The sequence below is a fragment of the Propithecus coquereli genome, unplaced genomic scaffold (genome assembly GCF_000956105.1).
Source record: "Propithecus coquereli isolate 6110/MARCELLA unplaced genomic scaffold, Pcoq_1.0 Scaffold248, whole genome shotgun sequence".
In the NCBI taxonomy this organism is placed as follows: domain Eukaryota; kingdom Metazoa; phylum Chordata; class Mammalia; order Primates; family Indriidae; genus Propithecus; species Propithecus coquereli.
Window position 1 is genome coordinate 3,302,276 of NW_012148041.1, and position 23,308 is coordinate 3,325,583.

Sequence of the window (23,308 nt, forward strand, 5' to 3'; positions counted from 1 at the left end):
TGGGGTCCTGGGCATGGTGTGCGTGACAGAAGGATTGCAAGTGGGCTCCTATGGGCCCTGCCTGGCACGGGGTCCCTGGCAGCAGCAGGTGCAGTGGCACCAGGCACACAGGCCACCTCCTTGCTTTCCAGCTCTGCAGCCATCCCGCCAGTACCTCAGCTCCCATGCATTTGCCAAACTCGTGTCATGGGCTTCAGGCTTGACTGGAGTCAGCCTCAGTGTGCCCTGCAAGGAGACTGGCCAATTAATAAATAGGGCGGCATGTGAGTCATCTACCATGTGGGGCACCCTGGCTGCCGAGACACGAGAGTGGTGCACCAGGCAGAGTAAAAGCCCATGGTTGTGAGCTGATTGAAACACAGCCCCGTCCAGGAGGGATGGTCCCCATCGAGACGCCAGCAGGGACTTGCGTTATGGGCAGGCAGTGCTGTTTGGGATCATTCGGAATCATTTTAAGATTTTTCTGTAGTTCATCCCTGATATCTAAGGGCAGCACTCTCTGATAGAAATACAGTGTGAGCCACGTAGGGATAAATTTTATTTATTTATTTATTTAGTTTCTTAGAGATGGGGTCTTACTATGTTGCCCAGGCTGGCCTTGAAATTCTGGGCTCAAGTGATCTTCCCACCTTAGCCTCCTGAGAAGCCAGGACTGTGGGTGCATGCCACCGTGCCCAGCTTGTCACTGTCATTTTTAATCTTGGAATGTTTGCCCTATTGCTCTATTGCCATGTGAAAAATTTTGCTGACAGCTGGGAAGCCTCTGGTTCTTCTGTAAAGCAAACCTCTCTTTACAGTGACTTAATAATGATTTCTGTCAGGTAGAGAAGAAATCTTAAATGAAAACCCTAAATAATGTTTTGGGCTTTCTGGTAGGTTTTAGAAGGAGACCTTCTGGAAGGTAAATGGTAATGCCATCCAACCCTGGCAAGTTCTTAATGAAACTAATGATTTTAATAGGCTGATGTTATTACTCCTTATAATTTATATCCTCATTACAAAATTGTCTGCTCAATGTCTGCTAAATTCCTATCAGTCTTGGGAGGCTAAACTTCCTCTTTAGTTCCTGTTGCAACCATGACAATTTTCTCCTTTTCGTTTGAAAAGAGTGGCCCCAAAGGCCCAGGGGTAAGAATAAGTAGTGGCTGTGACAGTCTGTGGACATCAGGATCAATCTAGGGAGCTTTGTGCTAAATCATGTCAAGCTAAGAATTGGCTACATAATACCACCTGAATGAAAGAGAGAAGTAAGACTTATTTGCTTATCCAGCGTACTTCTTGATCTCACAGGAAATAGTAGGGTGCTATCTTAGCTCCTGTCAACCTCACTCTGAGAACCTGGAAAGGACAGTGTACAGTAGATAACACCTTGGGAGGAGGAATGGAGTAGAAAGATCTTTGCACCAAAGGCTGGTGCTGGAATTTTGCACCCGAGTCACCACTGATTTGCCTAATGGGCCTTCCACCCAAATTTGGTCCTCCGTGTCATTTTTGCCCGAAGATGTTATGAAGACATAGGGAGACAAAAGATCTCTCTCTGAGATCCAAGGGTAGCAGGAACCCTGCATTCCCAGGAATGGTGTTCACACCACTCCAGTGCTCACTGTTAGGTCCTCAAGCAAATCTCACAGCCTGGCAGCTACCTAGGGCTAGAGCCAGGGCACACTCTCCTTTTAGAAGGATACCAGGTTTTTAAACCTTTCCATAGGTAGACTTGTGACTGTCCAGATAGCTGGTAAAAGGAATAATAACTGATTTAACATTGCAGCTTCTGATTAGTCAGGACCCTGGTTCCCTGGGCTGCCCAAAAGAAACTTCAGGGCTGTGTTCAGGGAGCTGCCCACATTCCTGGTACCACTTCTTTCTGTACTAAGCAGTGCAGGCTGAAAGCATGGAAGCAACTAAGTGAAGAGAATCTACGGCTTTCGAAGTGCAGTTCTTTAGTGTACGGGCACTCCGTTGCAGAGCGCATTTCTCTCCTCTGCTTGGGAGATAGTAGATGAGAGGCCCGGGCATGGTGGGAGCCACTCCAGAGGCCTTTCCCCTCAGATCCACTGCTCTCTGAAGATTTCTCTGGAAAGGAACCAGCCTCTTCCCAAGGCTTGCAATGGTAATCTGTTTATTAATATTTATAGCTTTATTTTTTACCCTGATTTTCAAACTAATATATTCTTGTTTCTCACAAATGCAGAAAATGCAGGAAAGTGCAAAACAGAAAATATCACCTCACCTCTCAGTTTCCATGGTTACTCATTGTTAATGTTCTGGGTCTTTTCTTCTGAGTGGCACTCCTGGCACTCTGTAATCTGTGCTGCATTGGTTCATGTAAGCAAGTCTGCTCCTTATTAGGAGAATTGGACAGCTACCAAGGGGAAGGGACAGATTTTGTGCCTCTCATAAGGGGCATAAAAATTCCTTCTTGCTAACTGGTTAGGAGCCAGAATTTTGGTTTTAAGTTTATTCTACTGTTTTTATACATGTTCAAATGTCCTTTCTTTTATAAAATGTTATATCTTTAAAAATGCATATTTATCGTATTTATTAGATTTTTAAGCTCTCTGAGGGTTGTAACTTGTGCATAGCACCCCACTGTATATAGCATGGACCTTTATACAACAGTCCTGAACCAAGTAGGACTCTCATCTGTTAAATAGTCTCAGCATTCTGAACTCTGTCCTATTTAGGCTGACTGGGGTGGGCTGAGGAGGGGAGGCTAATACAGCCCAGCGAGGGTCCAGTTCTCTATTAAATAGAGGTATTCCATCCTCATCCTTAAACTTGAGGCCTGAACATCTTGCACTGCTTGTCAGAGGTGTTATAAGAGGTAATATCTTAAGGAGTCATGTACTCATCAGGTCCTTAGGAAACTGACACCTGGCTGACAGATCTTTAAATTTACTACAGTAAGTGTTTAATTAATTTCTATTAAATGGAAAGCCCCAGACCAGGTGTTGGGGATACAAAGCTGACTGTGACACAGTTCCTGCTCTCCAGGAGCGACCCTGTCCAGTGTGGGCAGCATGTGGCAAACGATGACTGGCTCTAAGGCAGCTTGACGAGTGCTGTGCTGATGGTGTGGGCACTGGTAACAGTGGAGGGGAGAGTCAGTCAGGCCTAGGCTGCTGGGGAAGCTTTCTTCTCAAATGTCAACCCTTAGCCAGTTGTGTTCTAGCAGGGAAATGGGTGGGTCAGCACAGATAGGCTTTAGAATTATGGCGTGATCTTCAAGTTATAAATACCCGAATAGTGACCACCTCGGGTCTATAAAGAATTGTTTTACATGGCCGCCTTCTGTACCTTTCCGCAACACCTCCCACAAGAAGCTTTGAACCAACATCTTTCTTCATTGACTCCCCTTCCTTCCTCAAAGGAATCGTGCCACATTGCATTGCTAAGTCAGTTTTTTCATATTTATTTTAAATTTTAATGGATAATGTATTCACATGGTTCATAAGTCAGCAAATATAAAAAGATAGCCAGTGTACACTCTTGTGATAAAAATTGTAAATCAAGTTTCATTTTACTTGTTCCAGGTGATCATTTTGGTATTCTGTCTCTGCTCCAACCCCTGCATGTGTGGATAATCACTTTTATTGGTTGTCTTGTATATCTTTCCTTCCAAAAACTCTTTATGCAATTATAAGAAATAAAAATATATAATCGTATTTTCCCTCTTTGGTACACAAGAGTTAGGATACCATGCTCATGCATGTGGTCTTGCTCTTCTGCTCTTCTGTTCTTTTAGCATTGCGTCTTGGCCATCTGTCATTTCAATATATAGAGCGCAGGTTCTCAGGCTTTCTTGGTTCTTGGCACCCTTAGCGTTGCCCTAATTTTCTTTACCCTGTCTCTAGACCAACAGAAATACCTAACAGTTTAGTTTATTGAGTATTAGTATTTAGGTCTAAGTAACAAGCCTTCATGTCCTGACAACTAATAAACATTTGAAAGAATAATACACATAAATTGAAAAAATTTTTTTCATTTTATTCTTATATGACCACACTTACTTGTGAGGTGCGTGCACTGTTGAGCAGTGTTCAACTTCTCAAGCCTTGGAATCAGATGGGACACCACCACCCTCGTTTCCTGTTCTGCATTTCTCCTGCTTTGCAATTTATGCAATTTTCAATGGGAATATGTGGAAATTGTGAGACAAATTTTTGAGATATAGTCTATTTTCAGATTTGGGTGAGTTTGCCTAAGAAACTCCCTTAATAAAACTATACTGGGTTGAAGTAGCTTTCAAGTTAATAGATTCTTTTATCTACATAAGAGAGGGAAAGAGCCAGTCACAGTGAATATCCAGACTGAGAATCACCCCACTTTGTCTAGGGGACAGGTAGCCCACCGCTCTGGCAGCTGCTTGGGTGGGTCTTTTTTGAAGTTCTTTGACAATGAGATTGTTGACAGTGAGGCTGATGGCTTAGCTCACCCAGGCTGCCAGCTCCCTCCTAGATCATTTAGCTGCGTCTCTTTTATGCTCTGCCTCAGTTGGTGGTGCTGTCTGAGCTTCTCCCCTCTTCCCTGTCCTTCCTTTCTTTCCTCCTTTTCCTTCTCTTTTTCCTTCCCCCCTTTCCTTCCCCTCCCTTGTCCTCTTCCTCCTGGTTCTTCCCCCAGTTCTCTATGAGTCAGCTCTTCTCTGGGCTGCATTATGGACCTACCCTCTTACTTGTAAGTTTGAAGGACTGTGAAAGCAAAGAGAACTAGGAGATTAAACAATCAGAAACTGTTAGTCTGATGATGGAATTGTTGCAAATGAAACTGTGCATCAGTCTTAGGAAATTGATGTTCAAATAATAAATAGCAGCCAAGCAGAAATAACTATCTTCAGTAAATACACTATATTTGACAATGGACTTTCAAATACATTATTTCATTTAATCTTTAAACAATACTGTGAGGTAGATATTACCATCTCAGTTTTGTAGTGGAGGAAATTGAAAGGGTAGAGAAAGAAAACTGTTATTTTTTAAAAAATATATATTTTTATTTCAAAATATTAAGGGGGTACAAATGTTTTTGTTATATGGAAACCTTTTATAATGCTTAAGTCGGGGCTCTCAGTGTGCCTATTGCCTGAATAGTGTTCATTGTACCCAATAGGTAAGTTTTTAACCCTGCCCCCGAAAAAACTGTTATTTTTGAGATCCCATCATGTCAAGTCCGTTAGAAACTTTCAATGACTTGCCCCAGATGACATAGCTAGTACGAGGTAGAGAAGAGATTTGACCCTGGGTCATTTAATGAACTTTGTGTGTACAGTGCATATACTAAACACAAGATGAATACATGAAAGTTGGACTTCTAAAGGCTAATTTATGCCATAAACTTACTTAAACATTTTTCTTTTTCTTTTCCAGCATCTACCACAAGCCTAAGTGGATCTGACAGTGAGACTGAGGGGAAGCAGCACAGCTCTGACTCTTTCGATGATGCATTCAAAGCAGACTCCCTCGTGGAGGGAACTTCTTCTCGCTACTCCATGTATAATAGTGTTTCCCAGAAGCTTATGGTATGTCAGTGTTTGGGTCGTGTTTCTAAACCTCCACCAACAGAGTGAGAGAATGGCAATTTGTATTGGTATGAAAAGGAAAATAGGGCATGGGTTTTTCCTCTGCTTTTCAGCTACTGAAATTTAGTAGACAGAGTGTGGGCCCCTTCTCAATAGAAGTATCTGTCGCATTTGAATCATCTATGGGAAGTGCCTGTTGAGGCCTGTTTTTCCTGTTCTGTCCAGAGCTGGATTGCCTTTTGATATCTGTAGTAATTAGTTCTTGTTATAAGCACGTGTGAATATACTTTCCTAAATATGAATGTGTGTCAATGTATAACAAGGCTTCGTGCTGTGAGTTTTTGCTCTAGTGAGTAATTGCAAAAGAAATGACTAAAATCCTGTTCACTCCCAGGTAGCTAAAATAAATGGAAATATCCCATTTATTCTCTTGCCAAAAGAAAGCCTGATTCTCTTTCTCAACTTTCATACCCCACTGATACATCACAGGAAGGAAGATGAATAGGAAGACCTGCTCACTTTCCTTATCCTAATTTAGTATATGTGCAAAGGTTAGGGAAATCTAAGTTTGCTTTCTGTCTAGCTTCAGGAATAACCTATTTGACTCCTCCATTTTCTGTTGGATTCATTTAACAATGAGAACTGCCACTGCTAAAGTTGTAGGTCAAGATTCTAGTTTTGGAGCCACAGGCTTTGGGGAAATGAAAGATGGGAAGGCTTCTGACTCAGTCAGCCTCTTTGACCTGGGGGAAGGATTTGTGGCTACCATAGGAATTCCATACAACTCTTGAGCTGGTAATGCTTCTTTCAAAGGGAATATAGACCCTCCAGGCAGAGTTAGATCTTAGGATTGGAGTTCTTTTATTAGTCAAGAATCTGTGGGGTTTGGGATTCAAGTCTCTGATCTTTGGGGTATGAGCCTGGGCCCAGTAACTCTAGAGTTTAGTGTGAGCTTATAGACAGTTGTGACGTTTTAAAAAGCGTTTGTCTCAGGATCTTGATAGCATTAATACCTTCCCTATATACATAACTCAGTTTTACATGAAGCGAGTTTTCAGTTATTTTCTTGATTAAGTAGGCTCCTACAAGCCCTCATTGTCCTTGCCTGGTAAGACATTTGACTCGATAAGGGTAAGGTAGAAGTTTCTGCTTGAGGTGGTTCCAATTTAAATTATGTTCTCTTTATCAACTCTACTCTAGATCTACTTCTCACTTAATCAGACAAATTAGCTGGAAGGGTAAGTTGTACAAATGTCCATTGAGATTCATTGAGTACTCTTGGTGCTTTTAATTACAGCTATGAGGTCCCTTCTCATTTATCCAACTTCTGGTTGCATTAGACTTTCACCTCCAGAATAGACAGCCACTGGGCCCACAGTTATACCACAGTTATTTATTTATGCTTCTTTTCTTCATTAGGCTAGAAGGCAAGCTTTAGACCTTACTCATCTATATTTCTCAGGATTTAGCACACTGTCTGGCATGTAATAGGAGCAAAATAAATGTCTATTGGATTGAATTAATTGTGCTCCATTACTTCTCTTTTTCAGGCCAAGATGGGCTTCAAGGAAGGTGAAGGACTGGGTAAATACAGCCAGGGTCGAAAGGACATCGTTGAGGCTTCTAATCAGAAAGGTCGAAGAGGCTTGGGTCTGACCCTGCGGGGCTTTGATCAGGAGCTGAACGTGGACTGGCGAGATGAACCAGAGGTAACTGGTGTGGGGAGGAAGAGACAAGAAAGCCACTTGTGTTTTTGGATGCATGGTTTTAAGAAGGCATATTAACAAACTAGAAATCGCCAGAGGCAGCGCGAGCAAGGTGGTTAGTGGGGGGTGCAACTAGTTTCTTACGTGGAAGTAGAAGGGATATCCAGAATGGAAAGCAGAAGACTGGGGGAGATGTGACAGAAGGTGGATTTCCTGTTGTGTTATAGGACTGTCTTAAGGCCAGTGAGTAGAAGATGCTGCAATGCAGAGTTTGGCTCCACAGAGAACTTTAATAAATAGATTCAGCTCTCCACAGGTGGACTGGGATACCTCATTAGGTAGTGGGCTCCCTCTGCTGAAAGGATTCAAGCAGGCCAAATGAGCACCCACTCTCCCACTGTGTGAGTGACTAGGTTACATGCCTTCTAAGAAGGTCCTTATAGTTCCACCGGTTTTCTGCCATCCAGGTTCTAAATAGGTGCTTGTTTATGCCATATAGCTTTTTTACTATGGGATTAGTCTGTTTATCTACTTGGGTATGAATTTGTTTTAACCCTGAAAACCAAAAGAAACTCTTATTATCCCTTTTCATGGCATAGATAATGTTGAGAATTTATTTTTATTCATTTACTTATGTCTTGTCTTATTCCACAAAGGATTTGAAGTAGGTATAGTAAATGCACCTAAAAATCATGATGAGAGGCCGGGCGCGGTGGCTCATGCCTGTAATCCTAGCACGCTGGGAGGCCGAGGCGGGCGGATTGTTTGAGCTCAGGAGTTCGAGACCAGCCTGAGCAAGAGCGAGACCCCGTCTCTACTAAAAATAGAAAGAAATTAATTGGGCAACTAAAAATATATAGAAAAAATTAGCCGGGCATGGTGGCTCATGCCTGTAGTCCCAGCTACTTGGGAGGCTGAGGCAGGATGATCACTTGAGCCCAGGTGTTTGAGGTTGCTGTGAGCCAGGCTGACGCCACAGCACTCAAGCCGGGCAACAAAAGCGAGACTCTGTCTCAAAAAAAAAAAAAAAAAAAATCATGGTGAGAGATTACCATTACAGAGTTGAAACTAGAGAAAATAGAACACAAATGTCTGGCCTTCCACATAGTTGCTGTAGTTGAGCTTTCAGATGTGGCTCTGAACACTGGAAAATTGGCATTTTATTTGTCTCCCTGATGTTCTAGTTCAGGAAAGAACTCCTATGAACCTGCACATGATAAAAGCCTAGTAAGGCTTTAGAGTGAGATTCTGACAAGCCAGGAGCTAGTGGGTTCTGGGGGTGGTCTCGCTGTTGCCTTGTAGTTGTGAGGCAACACCAGCTGAACAGCAACGCAGACTGGGGTAAATGCTTGTAATTGGTAGGTATAGACTTTTGCCTCAGGAATACCTGGTGCTTTCCATGTCCTCATTTGTGTGAAAACAAGAGTCCCCATCCTTTCAGTGAGGCAGAATTTGAACTATGCTAAACTTGAAATCTGAAATTTGGCCATAAAGTCTGTTTTTAATGGAGACAGGCTACTGAAATTCCTTTTTGGGGTGAAGCTGTCGCAGTTACCATTTACCATCATTTGATTTTTCTCTTACAAAAGATACCCTGCAAGTAAGAGTTTGGTCCAACTGTCAGTTGGTAGCGACTTCTTCAAGGCAGATGAGTCTGCGTGGCCTGCGGCGAATATCCAATCCTGGGGCTTACCGCAGGGAGGGTGCTTGGTGGCCACTGCAGCCCAGGAAGACGGGGTGCAAGGTTCGACCCTTCAAAGCCCGCTCTGTAGGCAGCCCTGATATTCGGACTTCCATGGGGAGACTGAGTCTGCTTTTTCTCTTGAAAGGGTGATACAAGTGTGTGTGAGCTTTTTTCCCCCGGAGTTTATAATTTATAACCATTTGTGCTTTAAAGGTAACGGATTTGACCGGGGGAGAAGCCATGATTCACTGCCAGATTCATGGACAAAAGGCTTCAGTAATTTTTCTTTTCAACTTTTTCTTGTTGATGGTGGTTGGCTTGCCCTCAAGACTTTGCATTGTGATACCATTTTATGCCTTTCAGAGCATGTAATATTACCTTTAATCACATTGCTTTGATTTGCAATGGCGAATCTCTTCTTCACACTTGCCTGGGAGGCAATATGTGAAGCTGCCATGCAGGTTAGCCACCTGTTTAAGTTTTATAATCCATATTTCTCTAGCCCGGTGGTACATAGCCCTGCCCGCACCATATATCTGGGGACTTTTAAAAACTTACATTCAGTCCCCACCTCAGACCAGCAGAATTATATTCTCTGGAAGTAGGACCCAGGCTCTAGTACTTTTTATTTATTCATTTTTTTGAGATGGAGTCTCACTATGTTGCCCAGGCTAGTCTTGAACTCCTGGCCTCAAGCAATCCTCCTGCCTTGGCCTCTCAGAGTACTAGGATTATAGGTGTGAGCCACCACACCCATCCACCAGTACTTTTTAAAAGCCCTGCATATGATCGTACTGTCCAGCCAGGGTGGGAAACACTGCTTTAGCCTGATAGGGAAAGTAATTGAAAAAATAAGAGGAAGCAGCCATTAGAACTGCTAGTTTCTCCTCTGTCTTCGAATGAATGGGCTAGGAGTCCTATTCGCCAGTTTCTGGGTTATTTGTGAATAATACTTTGAAATACATCAGGAGGTGAGAGTCATTGCCATTATGTCTTCCTGATGTGATTATCTTACCAAAGACTTACATTGCATGTGATCACCACCTGTTTGCTTCTTTGTGTCCCCACTGCTCTCATTATAAAGGTCAAGGACCATATCTTACTTAACTCTGCATTGTAAGCGCCTAGCATGTAGTAAGTATTCATCAAGTAATATTGGAACAAGTGAAAAAAACCTCGAAGGTCTGGGAAGTTTTCTAAGGATTCAAACCAGAATTGGAGTTGGCCTTCAGAAGTTAAACTTTAGAATTTTGGCTCTCACGTCTCATGTCTGACTACTGCATTTGGCCTCAGCAACCTGGACCCTTCTTAGTCTGGCTCAGTCCCTCTTGATTGTTTTGGGGAAGTCCTGATGACTTGAGGCATAGCCCCAAGGGTCTGTCTTACCTGACTTACTTGCCCCTCTTTTTGTTTGTAGCCCAGTGCCTGTGAGCAGGTATCATGGTTTCCAGAATGTACCACTGAAATTCCTGACACTCAGGAAGTGAGTGATTGGATGGTTGTAGGAAAGGTAAGATTTCAGGAAAGTATATGCTCAGTTTTGGCCCTCTCGTGATTTTTCTCTTCCTTTAGTCTGGTATGTACATGTATTTGCAGTTTAAAATGGAAAACAGTACCACTCTCCTCACTAAATTTTTTTTGGAAATAATGGTGATTTTTCATAAAAATATGTTATTTATGTTAATATAACATTCTTTTAAAATGAATTAAATATTTTTAAATTTTCTCAATTTCTAATAATAGAATTATTAGAATTTTAAATAATAGATTACATATCTATTGTCTATCCCATATAACAAAAACTCTTTGGGATCCTTAATGATTTTTAAGAGTATAAAACCTGAGACCACAAAGTTTGTCTGTCATTGGTTTAGAGGTAGCTTCACTCATACATGGGGTTGGACTTGACATCCCCATGAGATGTCAAGTCCAACTTGAATACTTGTTTGAATCCTTGTTTTCTGTAACACTACCAGGTCAGTGCCTGGGATCGTGCATTTGTACTCATCACAGAGCGAGAGGCTTCCTGGTGGGAGGACAGGCTTATGTCATTTGAGGCACTCGCCATCCTTCTGCCTCTGCACTCCAGGGACAGACAGCTTGAATGTCTCCTTCCTGTTTGCTTTTCCCAGTCTCAGCATTCATGAGTCTTGTGTCCATATGGTGCTCTACTCAGAGCTCCCAGGGGGCTGCTTCATCTCGCAGCCATCTGTAGTATAGCCAGAGGGATTTAGGATTTTCTCTTTCCCACCCTTTAGGGATTGATGTTTCTTGGTGGGGGACTCAAGCCCCTTTTTGCTCTACTCACTTGGAACCCTAATTTCTCTATTCCCCCAAATGCAGTCACATGTGGTCATTTGTTGTTTTCTTCTCCCTGTAGAGAAAGATGATTATTGAAGATGAAACAGAGTTTTGTGGGGAAGAGCTGCTTCACAGTGTGTTGCAATGTAAGGTAAGCCCTTGTGGCCAGAGCCAGACCGGAAAACCTTGTGTGAGGTGATTTGCTGAGCATTTCCATTTCTCTTTTTGAGTTGGTTGTGATTTTTCCTGGAGATCAGATGTGTAGCTTGGGTCATATCCCCAAGTTGTCCTTTTTCCTGGTGACTGTCCTGCCTTGTAGTATTGTGCTGTCCCTGTGGTCCTTAAGTGGATCCTTAACCTTAAGGGGTTGGTTCGTTGTAATCCTGAGGGGCCCTGGTGTAGCGAAAGGTTTGGAATCATTCTTTAGCACTGAGTAGACCTGGAGTCAAATCCTAGTTCTGCAGCTCTTTTGCTGTGTGACCTTGGGCCAGTTGCTTTAGCTTCTCTGAGTTTGAGCGTCCTCATCTACAAAATGGAGAGAAAATACTTCTCAGGGTTGTTGTCAGAGTTAAGTGAAATAGTGCGCGTGAGGCACCTGGGTGGATGTTAACCCTCCCCCTTGATATTAATACTTTTCGGCCTGATCGTGGGTCAGGGAGCACATTGCCTGGGGCAGAATGAGCCAGGGAAACTCTGAGGAGGAAATGAGTTGGAGAACCAGGAAGGCCTCAGACCAGCTTCACAGGGTTGGGAATATCTAAAAGGTGACTGGAATTCAGGTGATGTGAGGATCTTTTTCCAGAGAGGAAGGTGGTAAGGGGAGTTTGAAGGGAGAATGGGTCTCTACTGTCTGGTAGGTGCGTTTAGAAAACCCTGGTCTTGGTTTGTTTCTCCTCTAAGTGAGCGCCAGTCAAGTAAGCCTTGACATCAGAACTTTGGTCGCTTGGAAAGTTGCTCCTGGCGTGGAGTGGGGAAGCAGATTTGCTGTGAGGAGTAGCAGTGCCCAGAGGTGGCTCTGTGTGTAGCAACAGGTGCTATCTTTTAACCGCTTGCCATGTGGCAGGCACCTGCTTACATTTTGTTTTTTACCATTTTACAGGCGAAGTAGTTGAGGGTCAGAGCGATTGAGCAGCTTGTCTAGGGTCCCACAATTCGTCATTTCAGAGCTGAGATGCAGCAGGAGCCTAGCTCCTTGGAGGGCTCTGAGTTAGGCTCTGCAGCTCTTAAGACCCCTGTGCCATCCTGTAGGGGCTGAGATGACGCTCACCTTGAGGTTCTGATTCTCTCTGGACAGAGTGTGTTTGATGTCTTGGATGGGGAGGAGATGCGGCGAGCTCGGACTCGGGCCAATCCCTACGAGATGATCCGAGGAGTCTTCTTCCTAAACAGGTTTGCTGACATTTCCCTCCCCTCCCTTGGCACAACTGCTCCCCGTTTTCATTTGAACTTCACCTTTCTATATCTATTGGTAGTGAGCTATACTTTTCAAAGATAAATTTCCACTTCTGAGCTCTCCCTGAGTTGCACTTTTCTATCTTGCTTTGTTGCAGGGCAGCGATGAAGATGGCTAACATGGATTTTGTGTTTGATCGCATGTTCACAAATCCACGGGACTCTTGTGGGGTGAGAACAAGATTCTGCTTCTGAATTCATGATGCTAAGTGGGCTTAAGCCTCAGTGGCTTGGAAATTGCCATTTTTTCAATGCTAGGAGAATATTCCTGCTATGTGATGGAGATATTTTGCTTTGAGCTCCTCAGATAGAGTCCCACAGTACTCCTGTGGTCCCAGGAGTGCCCCAGTAAGCAGTTTTCTCCAGAGCAACCGCTTCAGTCCCAGAGTTCCAGTCCCCAAATTCTGTAGATCGTGTTGTTCACTCCCATTGGAGGTGGGCAGGACTTGCAGCAGTGGAGAAGGGACATTCCTGGGCAAAATCAACAGCTGTAGCATCTATAGGCCTAGGAAGCAGGAAGGCGAGGCCATGAGTTAGGGCCTGTGCCGCCCGCCTGCATTTATCAAACATACGTGCGTCCAGCCCTGCTTTTTGCCAGGTACTAGATAGATCATTTGAATGAGATAGATGGGACCCCTGTTCCCATGGTACTTACATCTGAATGTTCTGGTGGATTTGAGAGCTGGTAAGGTGCAGGTTTGGGATGTTTGTAAAGCCTCTCTTACTCATTGGAGTTTGGAGGCCACTTACCACCAGGGAACTTTAGGCTTCCTCCTTTCTACCGTGGAGGTAGACTGGAAGGGTGAGTACAGTTCTTAAAGCAAGCTCATTTTCCAAATTGAAACCTGTGACGTCATCTGCTTTGGATGCAGTTTCTGATGTGAGAGAGGAGTACTCTGGGAAATGTGGTCTGTTGAATGAAATGTGGGCATTTTCACTGGTCTATTTAAAATCAATATTGTGTCTGAAAATCTAGTCTGTATTGCTGGGGTACAGTGGAGAGAGATGCAGCACTCATGAAGCAGGAGATCACTTAAATTCATACCTTTATCCAGCCTCAGCTGCCTCGTTCTGAAATAAGCCCTACTCACCTGCCAGAGGGCTGGGGTAGAACCAAAAGGCTCTTAAGATCTATTCCAGCTGTAAGATTTGGGACTCCAGACTGGGCCACATTCCCTTCCTGCCTCTCCAAACAAGCTTTGTGTGGAATCATAATTATGAGGCTTTGGCCCTTCTCAGAAAGTGGTAGAGCAAAATGATTTTCTACTCTGCTGCATCTCATTTCTCTGAACACAGACCCTCCATAGTGATAGAGAAAGAAAAAAGGAAATTTCATTCTCAAATTCCCCTCAGGGTTTCAAAGCATTCTTACCCAGTCCTAGTAAGTTAGTTTTCTGTGACAATGACAGGGCTAGAAGCCAGCTAGCCCCAAACCTGTTTCTGCTTCACTCACCCTCATTCCACTAGACCCGCTGATTATCCACTGGCTAAAGAAACTTATTTTCCAAATTCTTTAATGTTTCAGCTCCACCTACCTAACGGCTTCCTCCATGCTGGCAAAGCTAGCATATAGACCCCTCCAGCCTTTACCATTTTTCTCTCCCAGGTCTCCCTCCCCATTTCCCACTACCAGCAGGCAGCACACGGGGGCTTTTGGAATTAGCATCTTGAGAAAATTAGGTTGATACAATGTTGATTTAATTTTCTGAGCTCCAAATGATTTCCTTTAAACCCCTGCGTGGCAGAGGAGCTCTGTCAAGCTGATGGGAAGTCACAGCGTCTTTTTGGGCTTTTGGATGTAAATGCCTCCAGCAGCTGGTATCTGGTTATTGCTTTTTGCTGTCATGAAAATGAAGTAGGCACTGGGGTTGTACCATTCAGGTCGAGGGTGGAGATGTTAGTTACATAGGAAAAGGCAGCCGTGTTTGTGACGCTTCAGGCAGCTTCTTGACCCGAATTGATTGTTAGTGGCCATGGAGAATTGCCGTTTCAGAGATGTTTCTCTACACTCCACTATAAAAAATGATTTCCCTCGAGCCCCTAGTGTTTTCTTCTCTCTTTTCATCTCTGTTTTCCCCTGAGGACCAGAGTGACAGTCAAGCCCTGCAGGCTTGGTGTGGTTTTCAGGCGAACAGAGACACTAGAGCAGTCCCCAGCAGAGGAGCGAGTGGCTGAAGACCCAGGCACACAACCAGGTTTGCTAGTGGCTCTTGGATCAGGCGAATTATAGACTAAGAGCAGGAGAACTTGAAGCTTGAGTGTGGAGAGGTTGGGAGGTGGTAATGGGGGCAGTTGGGGGTGGGGGTAGACTCTGAAGTTTTTAAATAGGTCTCTGGTGCTGCTGCCGGTTGTAAAAGGAAAAAAGGGGCTGGTGGGGGCGGGGAGAAGGAAATTGTAAACAAGAATTGGAAGAGACAAAGGAAGGAAGGGAAGTTAGATCCTTAGGGTGTATGGAAGCATATTATAAACCGTTACATTATGTCAGGGATTTGTGTGCCTGGGAATGTTGTTGAGGTAAGAAAACATTGTGAAACCTTACAGAAGACAAAAACTGAATGTAGATCTTGAATCCTACAACAGCCTTGAGAAATACCTGTATTAGTCCTAATTTACAGTTGAGGAAAGCTGGAGCTTAATGACTAAATTGTGTGCTTGCCCTCGACTACACAGCCAGGAAGTGGCAGAGCTGGGAACACTAACTGCCCTTCCTGTGAAGAGACCTCCTGGCCATGGCCTGTGAGGGCCACACATCTCGAAATCACAGAATGAGATCATATTCGTGCCCTCTTTTTGGAGGCAAGATGCTCTCATTGATCATTCCCCATCCTTCCCCCAGTCTTCCTTTGGACCAGCGGTTCACCCAGAGAGGCTGGAGCCTGGGGCTCCACGGCCAGCGCTAAGGAACAGTGTTTTCCCTCTGTGGTGTGCAGGCTAAACTCGTCAGGCCCTGCCTCATCACCACTGTGCTGACTTGAAGGTGCTCCATAATGTTCTTGCTAAATGCCATTAGGTCTTTTGTGTGCAAATGAATATAATCCTAAAATACGAATAATTGATGGCTCAGGAACAAAGGATGCTAGGATAGAGTAGTGGGGAACAGGGGAAAGAACTGATATGGCCCAGCATGCCTGGGGTGGGCTTGTCACAGGATGATGAAATTTATTTTTAGCTAAAGTCACTTTCTCTGGAGACTTTTTCACTATTTTGATGAAGCCAGATAGCTATCATCAGAGGCAAGGCCCTGTCACCTAGAAGTGACTGGGCTGTGCACATTAGTATGTCTATTTCTTTCTTATAACTGTTTCCCCTAAACCTTTCTGATCTTTATCTAGCAGTTGCAGAACTCTAGGCAAGCACTTGGCCATGCCAAACCTGTAGAGAGGGAAGGCCGAGGTCCCCAAGCCCCTTACTGCTAAATGTTTGTCACAATTCCAGGCCAACCATAGTCCTCTGTGGTCACCTACTTGTAGAACTCAACCTTTTGGTGTCACCAGTGCGGACGGTCCATCCTCCCTGCTGTGGAGAGTGGGCACAATTCGCTGTCTAGGGCTCAGGTGTGGGTAAGAGCATCTCTAGCATATGGACCAGTTCTGGGCTCAGCATTTGAGGTTAAGAGATAAAGCTGTTCACGGGGCCAAAAATGTAATCACATCAAGATTCACGTGAGTGTTGTTTAGTCAGTCCCGAGGTGGGTGGGCACTCTGAGGGTTGCCTGGAAGCTGCTGCTGCTGCACACCAGTATTTCCTCCCCTCCCTGCCTTGTCAGCTTCCAAGTGCGCACTGCCCCAGCCTCCCGGCTGGCACCGGGCAAAGGCAGGAGAAGGAGGATGGGAGTGCAAAAAAGGAGGGAGACCAAATGAACGTGGTATCTCAGATTAGATCCTGGAACAGAAAAGGATGCTAGTGAAGTCTGGAATTTAGTTAATCGTGATGTGCCAATGTTGGTTTCTTAGTTTTGACAAATGTACCATGGTTATATAAGGTGTTAACAAAACTGGAAACTGGTTGAAGGGTATAGGAACTCTACTATCTCAGCGACTTTTCCGTAAATCCAAAGTTATTCTAAAATAAAAAGTTAATTGGGAGAAAAAAGGGGAGGAGAGCCAAGGAGGAAAGGGAGCAAGGAAGGCAGAGCCCATGGTCTGGAAAGGCAGGTCCTTATGGATGGGAGGAGGTGACATTAGAGCCCCCCAGACTTTGGCTGGACAGGAAGACCTGAGTTTCGAGGTCAGGCTGACTGGATTCTGATTTAACTTTGTGGCAGACTGATCGTGAGCAGGTTACTTCGCGACTTTGTGTCTCGGTGCCTCTTTTTCCCTATCTGTAATATGGGGCGTACAGCATCTGTTCTGCTCAGTGGGTCCCTGGAAAGAGAGGATGTGGCGAGGAAAAGACGCTGAGCAATAAAAGAATACATATTCAGATACCCACGAAGATACTTTTATTAGGAGTCTAAGCTAGGCTTTGTCATGTGGTAGGTATTCTGGGTATTTTAAGGGTGGGTTGGGTGATAATCACAGATGATACACTTCCTGGGATGTTGTGGCCCTGGCAGGGGCTCTGGATTATATTTGCTGAAAGGCTTATTTTACTCTCCCTGCGTTCTCCTTCCTGTTCCCCATTGAGCCATCTTTCCTTCCTCCCTTGTCCTCCACTTGGCTTTGCAGAAGCTGCTGGTGAAGGACCGGGAAGCTGAGCTGCTGTACTTTGCTGACGTCTGCGCAGGCCCAGGAGGCTTCTCAGAGTATGTGCTGTGGAGGAAGAAGTGGCACGCAAAGGGCTTTGGAATGACTCTGAAGGGTCCTAACGACTTCAAGCTAGAGGACTTCTACTCTGCCTCCAGTGAACTCTTCGAGCCCTACTACGGTAGGGACACTGAGGAGGGGGTACTAGGAGGTATGAGGGACATCCCCTCTGTGGGGACTTCAGGTTGGAAGCAGCTGTTACCCACATGCTCTGCTTTCTTTCCTAGGTCTCTTTGCCTGGGATTCACAGTCCATGTCTTGAGGGTCTTGGTTCCCTCTGGACTGTCCCTTTTTACCCCAGGCCTGGAGAGTACAGGTCACCCTGCTTGGCAGACTCTCGTCAAAGCCATGTTAATTCCTCCTTTCAGGAGCACTCTTCTCTTGTGGTGGCAGAAGATAATGAAACTGCCTGATCTCTGGCTGGGAGCTGGCAGAGTTATTAACAAATATAAACCCCACACACATCTCCAGCCGTGTGTGCCACGTGTGGAATGGGCTGGGTATCAGACACTCAGCAGCCCCACAGCAGTCCCTCTACTCTATCTTGATTGCTGCGATTTGGCAGCAAATCCTAAGTGCTTTCATAACAGTCTTTATTTAAAATTTGATATTGGTTCCTATACGTGCTTTAAACACAGCTTGGGTCTTGAAGAGAAAGGCGCTGTTTCAGTTGATGCCTCTTGGCTGGCCAGTTCCTTTTGAACTCTGGTTTGTTACAGCAGGGCACTGTTCTTCCTCCTGGTCCATCACTGTAAGGCAGCCTTGCAGGATGGGCCTCAGGTCTCCAAACTCAACCCGATGCCTGGGTTCGCTGTCCCAGAGAGCTCGGGTCCCGGCTCCTGCATATGTAGGGCACATGAGCTCACTGTGAATCTTGTGTCCTGCCAGGTGAGGGTGGGATTGATGGAGATGGAGATATCACCCGCCCGGAGAACATCTCTGCTTTTCGGAATTTTGTCCTGGATAACACAGATCGCAAGGGTGTCCACTTTCTGATGGCCGATGGGGTAGGTGACCTTTTCTCCATAGAGTGATGCATTAGGGATTTGTTATTTTAGAGGTTTGAGAATTGTTTTTGTTTTATTTGGTCCTTTAACTGTCCCCTGAAGATAGTAGTCCACTATTCAGATAGTCTGGAATGTGCATTTTATTATTTTTATACATATTTTCTATGATAGTTTTGTGAAGACTGTGATGTTGTGGATGCCTTTACCTGGAGCAAGGTGGAGCTTGTTAGCTCGCTTTGTCAAGGGCCTTGGTTTGCCGTGAGACATGGTGGGGCAAGGACCACGACTGCAATCAACTGGGCAGAACTGAGTGGGAAGAGCATTTCCATCATTTGTCATCTCGGTTGTGTTCCTTGTGGAGGCTGTATGTGGCCACTCCTAAGCCTGTCTGGTCTGACACATGGCCATATAACCAAAGACGACAGCTTAGGGGAATCCCGGGGAGACTCAGTTGCTGGGCTGAAGTGAATATTCAAGGGGCCTGTGTTTGGGTGATTGCTTGAGACAGGGAGGGGAGGCCGTTGCAGCTGTGTGCAGCAGCAGTTTTCACGCAGTCATCTGATACACAGGCAGTCCTTTCTGGAGTGAGCCACCACCTAGCCTGGAGGAAGGACAGACAAATGTGGCAGTTGCTCAGGGTCAGATAGCTAGAGTAGAGAAAAGCCTCTGGGGCTCTGTAGGTGCCCTCTCCAGCATTAGCTGTGTGCAAAGTGAAGGGTGGCAGGCAGGATGTCAGCATGGCATCTGAAGATGCCCTGGCTCACCAAAGTGCTGTGCACAGCAGGGCACGACAGGTGGACAGGCTTGGTGCTGGCAGTGAGGGAAGGGCCGCTCTGGCCGGGCGGGTGTGAGGGTCTGATAGCGCCATCGTGCTGTGAGGCAGCCATCGCAGTGTGGCAGCGAGAGGTGCCAACTGAAGGACTGTGTTTCTGCCCCAGCAATGTAGAGGGGGCCCTGGGCTTTTTTTTTTGTTTTTTTTAATCTTATAATCAGGCATGCATTTTGAAAAGTGTCTATAAGTCTGGAAGACATTGCTAAACATTTTTGATCCTGAGCCCTTTAGCTGTTACTTTTATAGGACTGAGTCAGGGAGACCTGGCCTGGCTGGCGCCAGTTTAACAGAGGCCAGCCTGCTTTTTTTAAAAAATTTTAAGTTGTAAAAAAAAAAAAAGTAACATAAAATTTATCATCTTAATCATTTTTAAGGGTGTACCTTCCAGTAATGTTAAGTATATTCACTATTGTGGAACTGATTTTCAGAACTTTTTCATTTTGCAAAACTGAAACTATTCCCGTTCAACCTTCCCCCTCTTTACTTTTATGTAAGCTTGACTCTCTGCTCCCTGCTGGGATCTCACAAGGAGGGAGATCATACTCTGGGAATAGCAGCACATATTCTTTGGAAAGAGGCTCCATGGTGTTAGGATAGGGAAGGGGGTATTGGTCAACAGAGAGAGAGATTACTGTCAATATCAGAGTTAGCTTTTCTCCTGTCATCAGACTGGGGCCTAGTCAGTAGTCAGCGCTGTGGGTTAGTGAGCCCAAGCAGCGTGTTCCCAGTACGCTTCCTTCCTGGTCTTGTCGGGACGCACCAGAGCATTCTGTTTCCTGTCTCACGGTTGACCTGTGACTAGCCAATATTTTGCCTCTGTTCTGCCTTACTCTTCCCTGGATTCCCACAGGGGTTTAAAAATTTTCTGGACCATCTCCTTGGAAGAGCAGACTTGGGTCTATCCTCCGAGAGGGCTAGAGCAGGAAAGTGGCACTGGTCCTGTAGTGAAGCCTGGATTCTAGTGCTCACTCCGTCTGTGATGCGCCATGTGACCCTGCCAAAGTAACTTAAACACTGAGCTCTGTCTTTATCGGTCAGACGGTAGTGAGCAGTGAAGACACAGGAAGAACTCTCGATGAAGATCAGATAGGGATGTTCTTCTCAGTCCTTACCGTTTCTCTTTCCTACCCTAATCCTTATGCTCTTGTTTCAGGGTTTCTCGGTGGAGGGGCAGGAGAACCTGCAGGAGATCCTCAGCAAGCAGCTACTGCTGTGTCAGTTCCTCATGGCGCTGTCCATTGTCCGGACAGGTGACGACTCCTCAGCCATCCCCTCGCCCCAGGACCCACTAAAGCCCCTATTGGACAAGCATGTACCGGGGTTTGCTGGGAAGTTAAAATCTGCTTATATCAGGTGACAGGTGGCTAAATGAGGACTTTAGGAAAGCAGAAAGGGCTATAGAATCCTCAAAGTCTAAAGCCGATTCTCCCTCTCAAATTGTCTCTGACAAAATGGACCCAGGTGCTGATTCCTTGACTTTGTCATATTTACTCCCTGAAACTACCTTACCCATCTCCCCAGGAATAGACCCACTGATTGCTTTTGGTGTTTTCTCTTTAATCCAGGAGGCCACTTCATCTGTAAAACCTTTGACCTGTTCACACCTTTCAGTGTGGGGCTTATCTACCTGCTATACTGCTGCTTTGAACGAGTATGTCTCTTCAAGCCCATTACCAGCCGTCCTGCCAACTCAGAGAGGTGAGGCCCTTGTCTCCAGTTCAGCCAGACTAGTTGGCCAAATGTCAGCACAGATCCCAGTGCACGTCTCTGGCATGACCTCTCAAGCTATAGTAAAAACGTTGACTTTCAAGCTGTGATGAGAGCCGGTGGGAGTGAGGATTCTTGCATCTCATTGGTTCTGTGTTGTGTCAGGTCAGCCTCTGCCTTCTCCACGAATCTTATTTTCCACACTTATGCGGGGTATTCCTAGCTTGGCCCAGGAGAAGGTGACCAATAATGGTGACATTTGGAGGGACATGGGCTGGGAAGGGGCAAGGAGACCACTATCCAGAGGCACTGCTGGCATCCCAGGTGGGACATAGTGCCCACACACCAGGTGAGAGAAAATACAACCAACAGAATTGCCAGGTGGCTTGTTAGAAACACAGACTTCTGGGCACCATCCTCGGAGAGTGATTCATTAGGTCTGTAATTTAACAGGCTCCCCAGGTGGTGGTGATCCAGCCTGTCTGGCACAGGGCAGTGAGACCCACCGCCACAGAGAGTGGAAATACAGCCTAACCTAAGAGGGAAGGATTCAAGTTGGATTATTTGCTGCACAAAGAGTCTGTGCTGTTCTTTGTGCATAGACTTAAGACTTAAGGTTGAACAGGGAAGCTCCTTAGCTTTGGGACTCCACGGGGGGGATGGGGGGAAGGGGATGTGTGGGGAGAAAGCCCTTGCTCAGTGGAGTGACAGGGTGTCTCCTGCCAGATACGTGGTGTGCAAGGGCCTGAAGGTGGGCATCGATGATGTTCGAGATTACCTCTTCTCAGTGAATATTAAACTCAACCAGCTGCGGAACACCGATTCTGACGTCAACCTGGTGGTCCCCTTGGAGGTGATCAAGGGAGACCATGAATTTACTGACTACATGATACGGTCCAATGAGAGGTAAGCCAGCTGGGTGTTTTTTACTGTCACCACTAGAGTATTAAGGAAGACCAGAGAATGAAGGACTAAATGACTGGCTCTTGGTATCACTTTGTCAACCCTGACAAATTGGTAACTGGGTTTGGTCTGCTGGTTCCAGGACTTCCTAGGACTTTGGTTATTTTGGGGACCCCATCCTGCTGCCATGCCCTATCCCAAGGGTGGCAGGTGGATGCCTGGCTGGTGTAGGCCTGCCCACAGGAGCCTGAGTATGATAGTGAAACCTTACAGAGAGCAGCCTGAGTCCCTGGAGGCAGGAGTAATTTCCTTTAATTACTGTTTGTAAAAGACCGTCACGGTGGTTGCCTTGTGAAGCCCCCTGTTGGGAGGCAGGAGATGGATGGAAAGCGAGAGTACAACATGCTTTGGAAGTGCCAAAACTTTGCCAGTTGATGAGTTCCCCAGATGGTGATCTGAATGCTGTTCTCTTTACCTTCTTTGTTTTCCCCACTCCTTATTTAGTGGTAATAATCTAAAGTTGTGACATTTGGCTCAGTTCTCTCTGTGGGTAGGCCTTAGTAAAAAGTTTTTTGAGGTAGGCTGGAGGGTTGTATAGTAGCAATGAATCAGTTGGAAGTGCTCTTTGGGGACCAAACAGGTGTTGGAAAGGCCATACCTAAGGGTCTAATCTCAAGTCTCCCAGAAAAGTTTGAAGGTATAGGTGGCCCTGGAGAATCATAGAAGGGGAGGAAGTCTTTATCCTGTTCTTTCTTATTTTTCCAGCATCACCTGGTATTTTAACTTTCCACTGTATTACCATATTAGCTCTCTCATCTTGATAGTATTGCTAGGCACCAAGGTGGAGCAGACACTAAACTTCAGCATGTTATAGATGAGGAAACAGGCCCAGGGCCCTGCCTAGCTGGGGCTTTGTAACACTTCTGGGCTACATAACACTTCTTTTTGCTGCACCATGCTGCCATCTGCTACAGGTGTGCATGGATACGTGACAGAACTGGACTTCTTTTCAGTGCTTCTAACAGCATACAGTGTTTAAGCCACCCTATAACCAACCACTTTTCTTTCTTTTTTTAAAAAAATTGAGGTGTAATTTCATAAGTGAAATGCACATCTTATATACGTCAATCAGTTTTGACAAATGCATATATCCACTGTAGCCTACATCCCTATTAAGATAAAAAAAATTTCCATCACCTCAGTAAGCTTCTTTGTGCCCCTGCTTAGTCAACCCCATAGTAACCCCTCTTCTGGTTTTTGTCATCATAGGTTATTAAATAGTTTTGCCTGTTCTAGAACTTTGTATAAATGGAATCATATAGTGCGCACTTTTGTGTCTGGCCTTTTCTTTTCTTTTCTTTTTTTTTTTTTTTTTGAGACAGAGTCTCGCTCTGTTGCCCGGGCTAGAGTGCCGTGGCGTCAGCCTAGCTCACAGCAACCTCAAACTCCTGGGCTC

At 45.3% G+C, this 23,308-nt stretch overlaps 1 protein-coding gene across 1 annotated transcript in view; it reads left to right on the plus strand.

The window, feature by feature from the left end:
- CMTR1 (cap methyltransferase 1) overlaps window positions 1-23,308 on the plus strand; it is a 47,907-nt gene that overhangs the window by 5,856 nt on the left and 18,743 nt on the right. Inside the window, exons 3-13 of the mRNA XM_012646630.1 lie at window positions 5,364-5,515; window positions 7,066-7,224; window positions 10,323-10,415; window positions 11,286-11,357; window positions 12,501-12,595; window positions 12,757-12,829; window positions 17,326-17,524; window positions 18,292-18,410; window positions 20,396-20,492; window positions 20,808-20,940; window positions 21,676-21,855. Of these exons, the coding sequence (XP_012502084.1) occupies window positions 5,364-5,515; window positions 7,066-7,224; window positions 10,323-10,415; window positions 11,286-11,357; window positions 12,501-12,595; window positions 12,757-12,829; window positions 17,326-17,524; window positions 18,292-18,410; window positions 20,396-20,492; window positions 20,808-20,940; window positions 21,676-21,855 (1,372 nt within the window). The remainder of the gene's footprint in view (window positions 1-5,363; window positions 5,516-7,065; window positions 7,225-10,322; window positions 10,416-11,285; window positions 11,358-12,500; window positions 12,596-12,756; window positions 12,830-17,325; window positions 17,525-18,291; window positions 18,411-20,395; window positions 20,493-20,807; window positions 20,941-21,675; window positions 21,856-23,308) is intronic.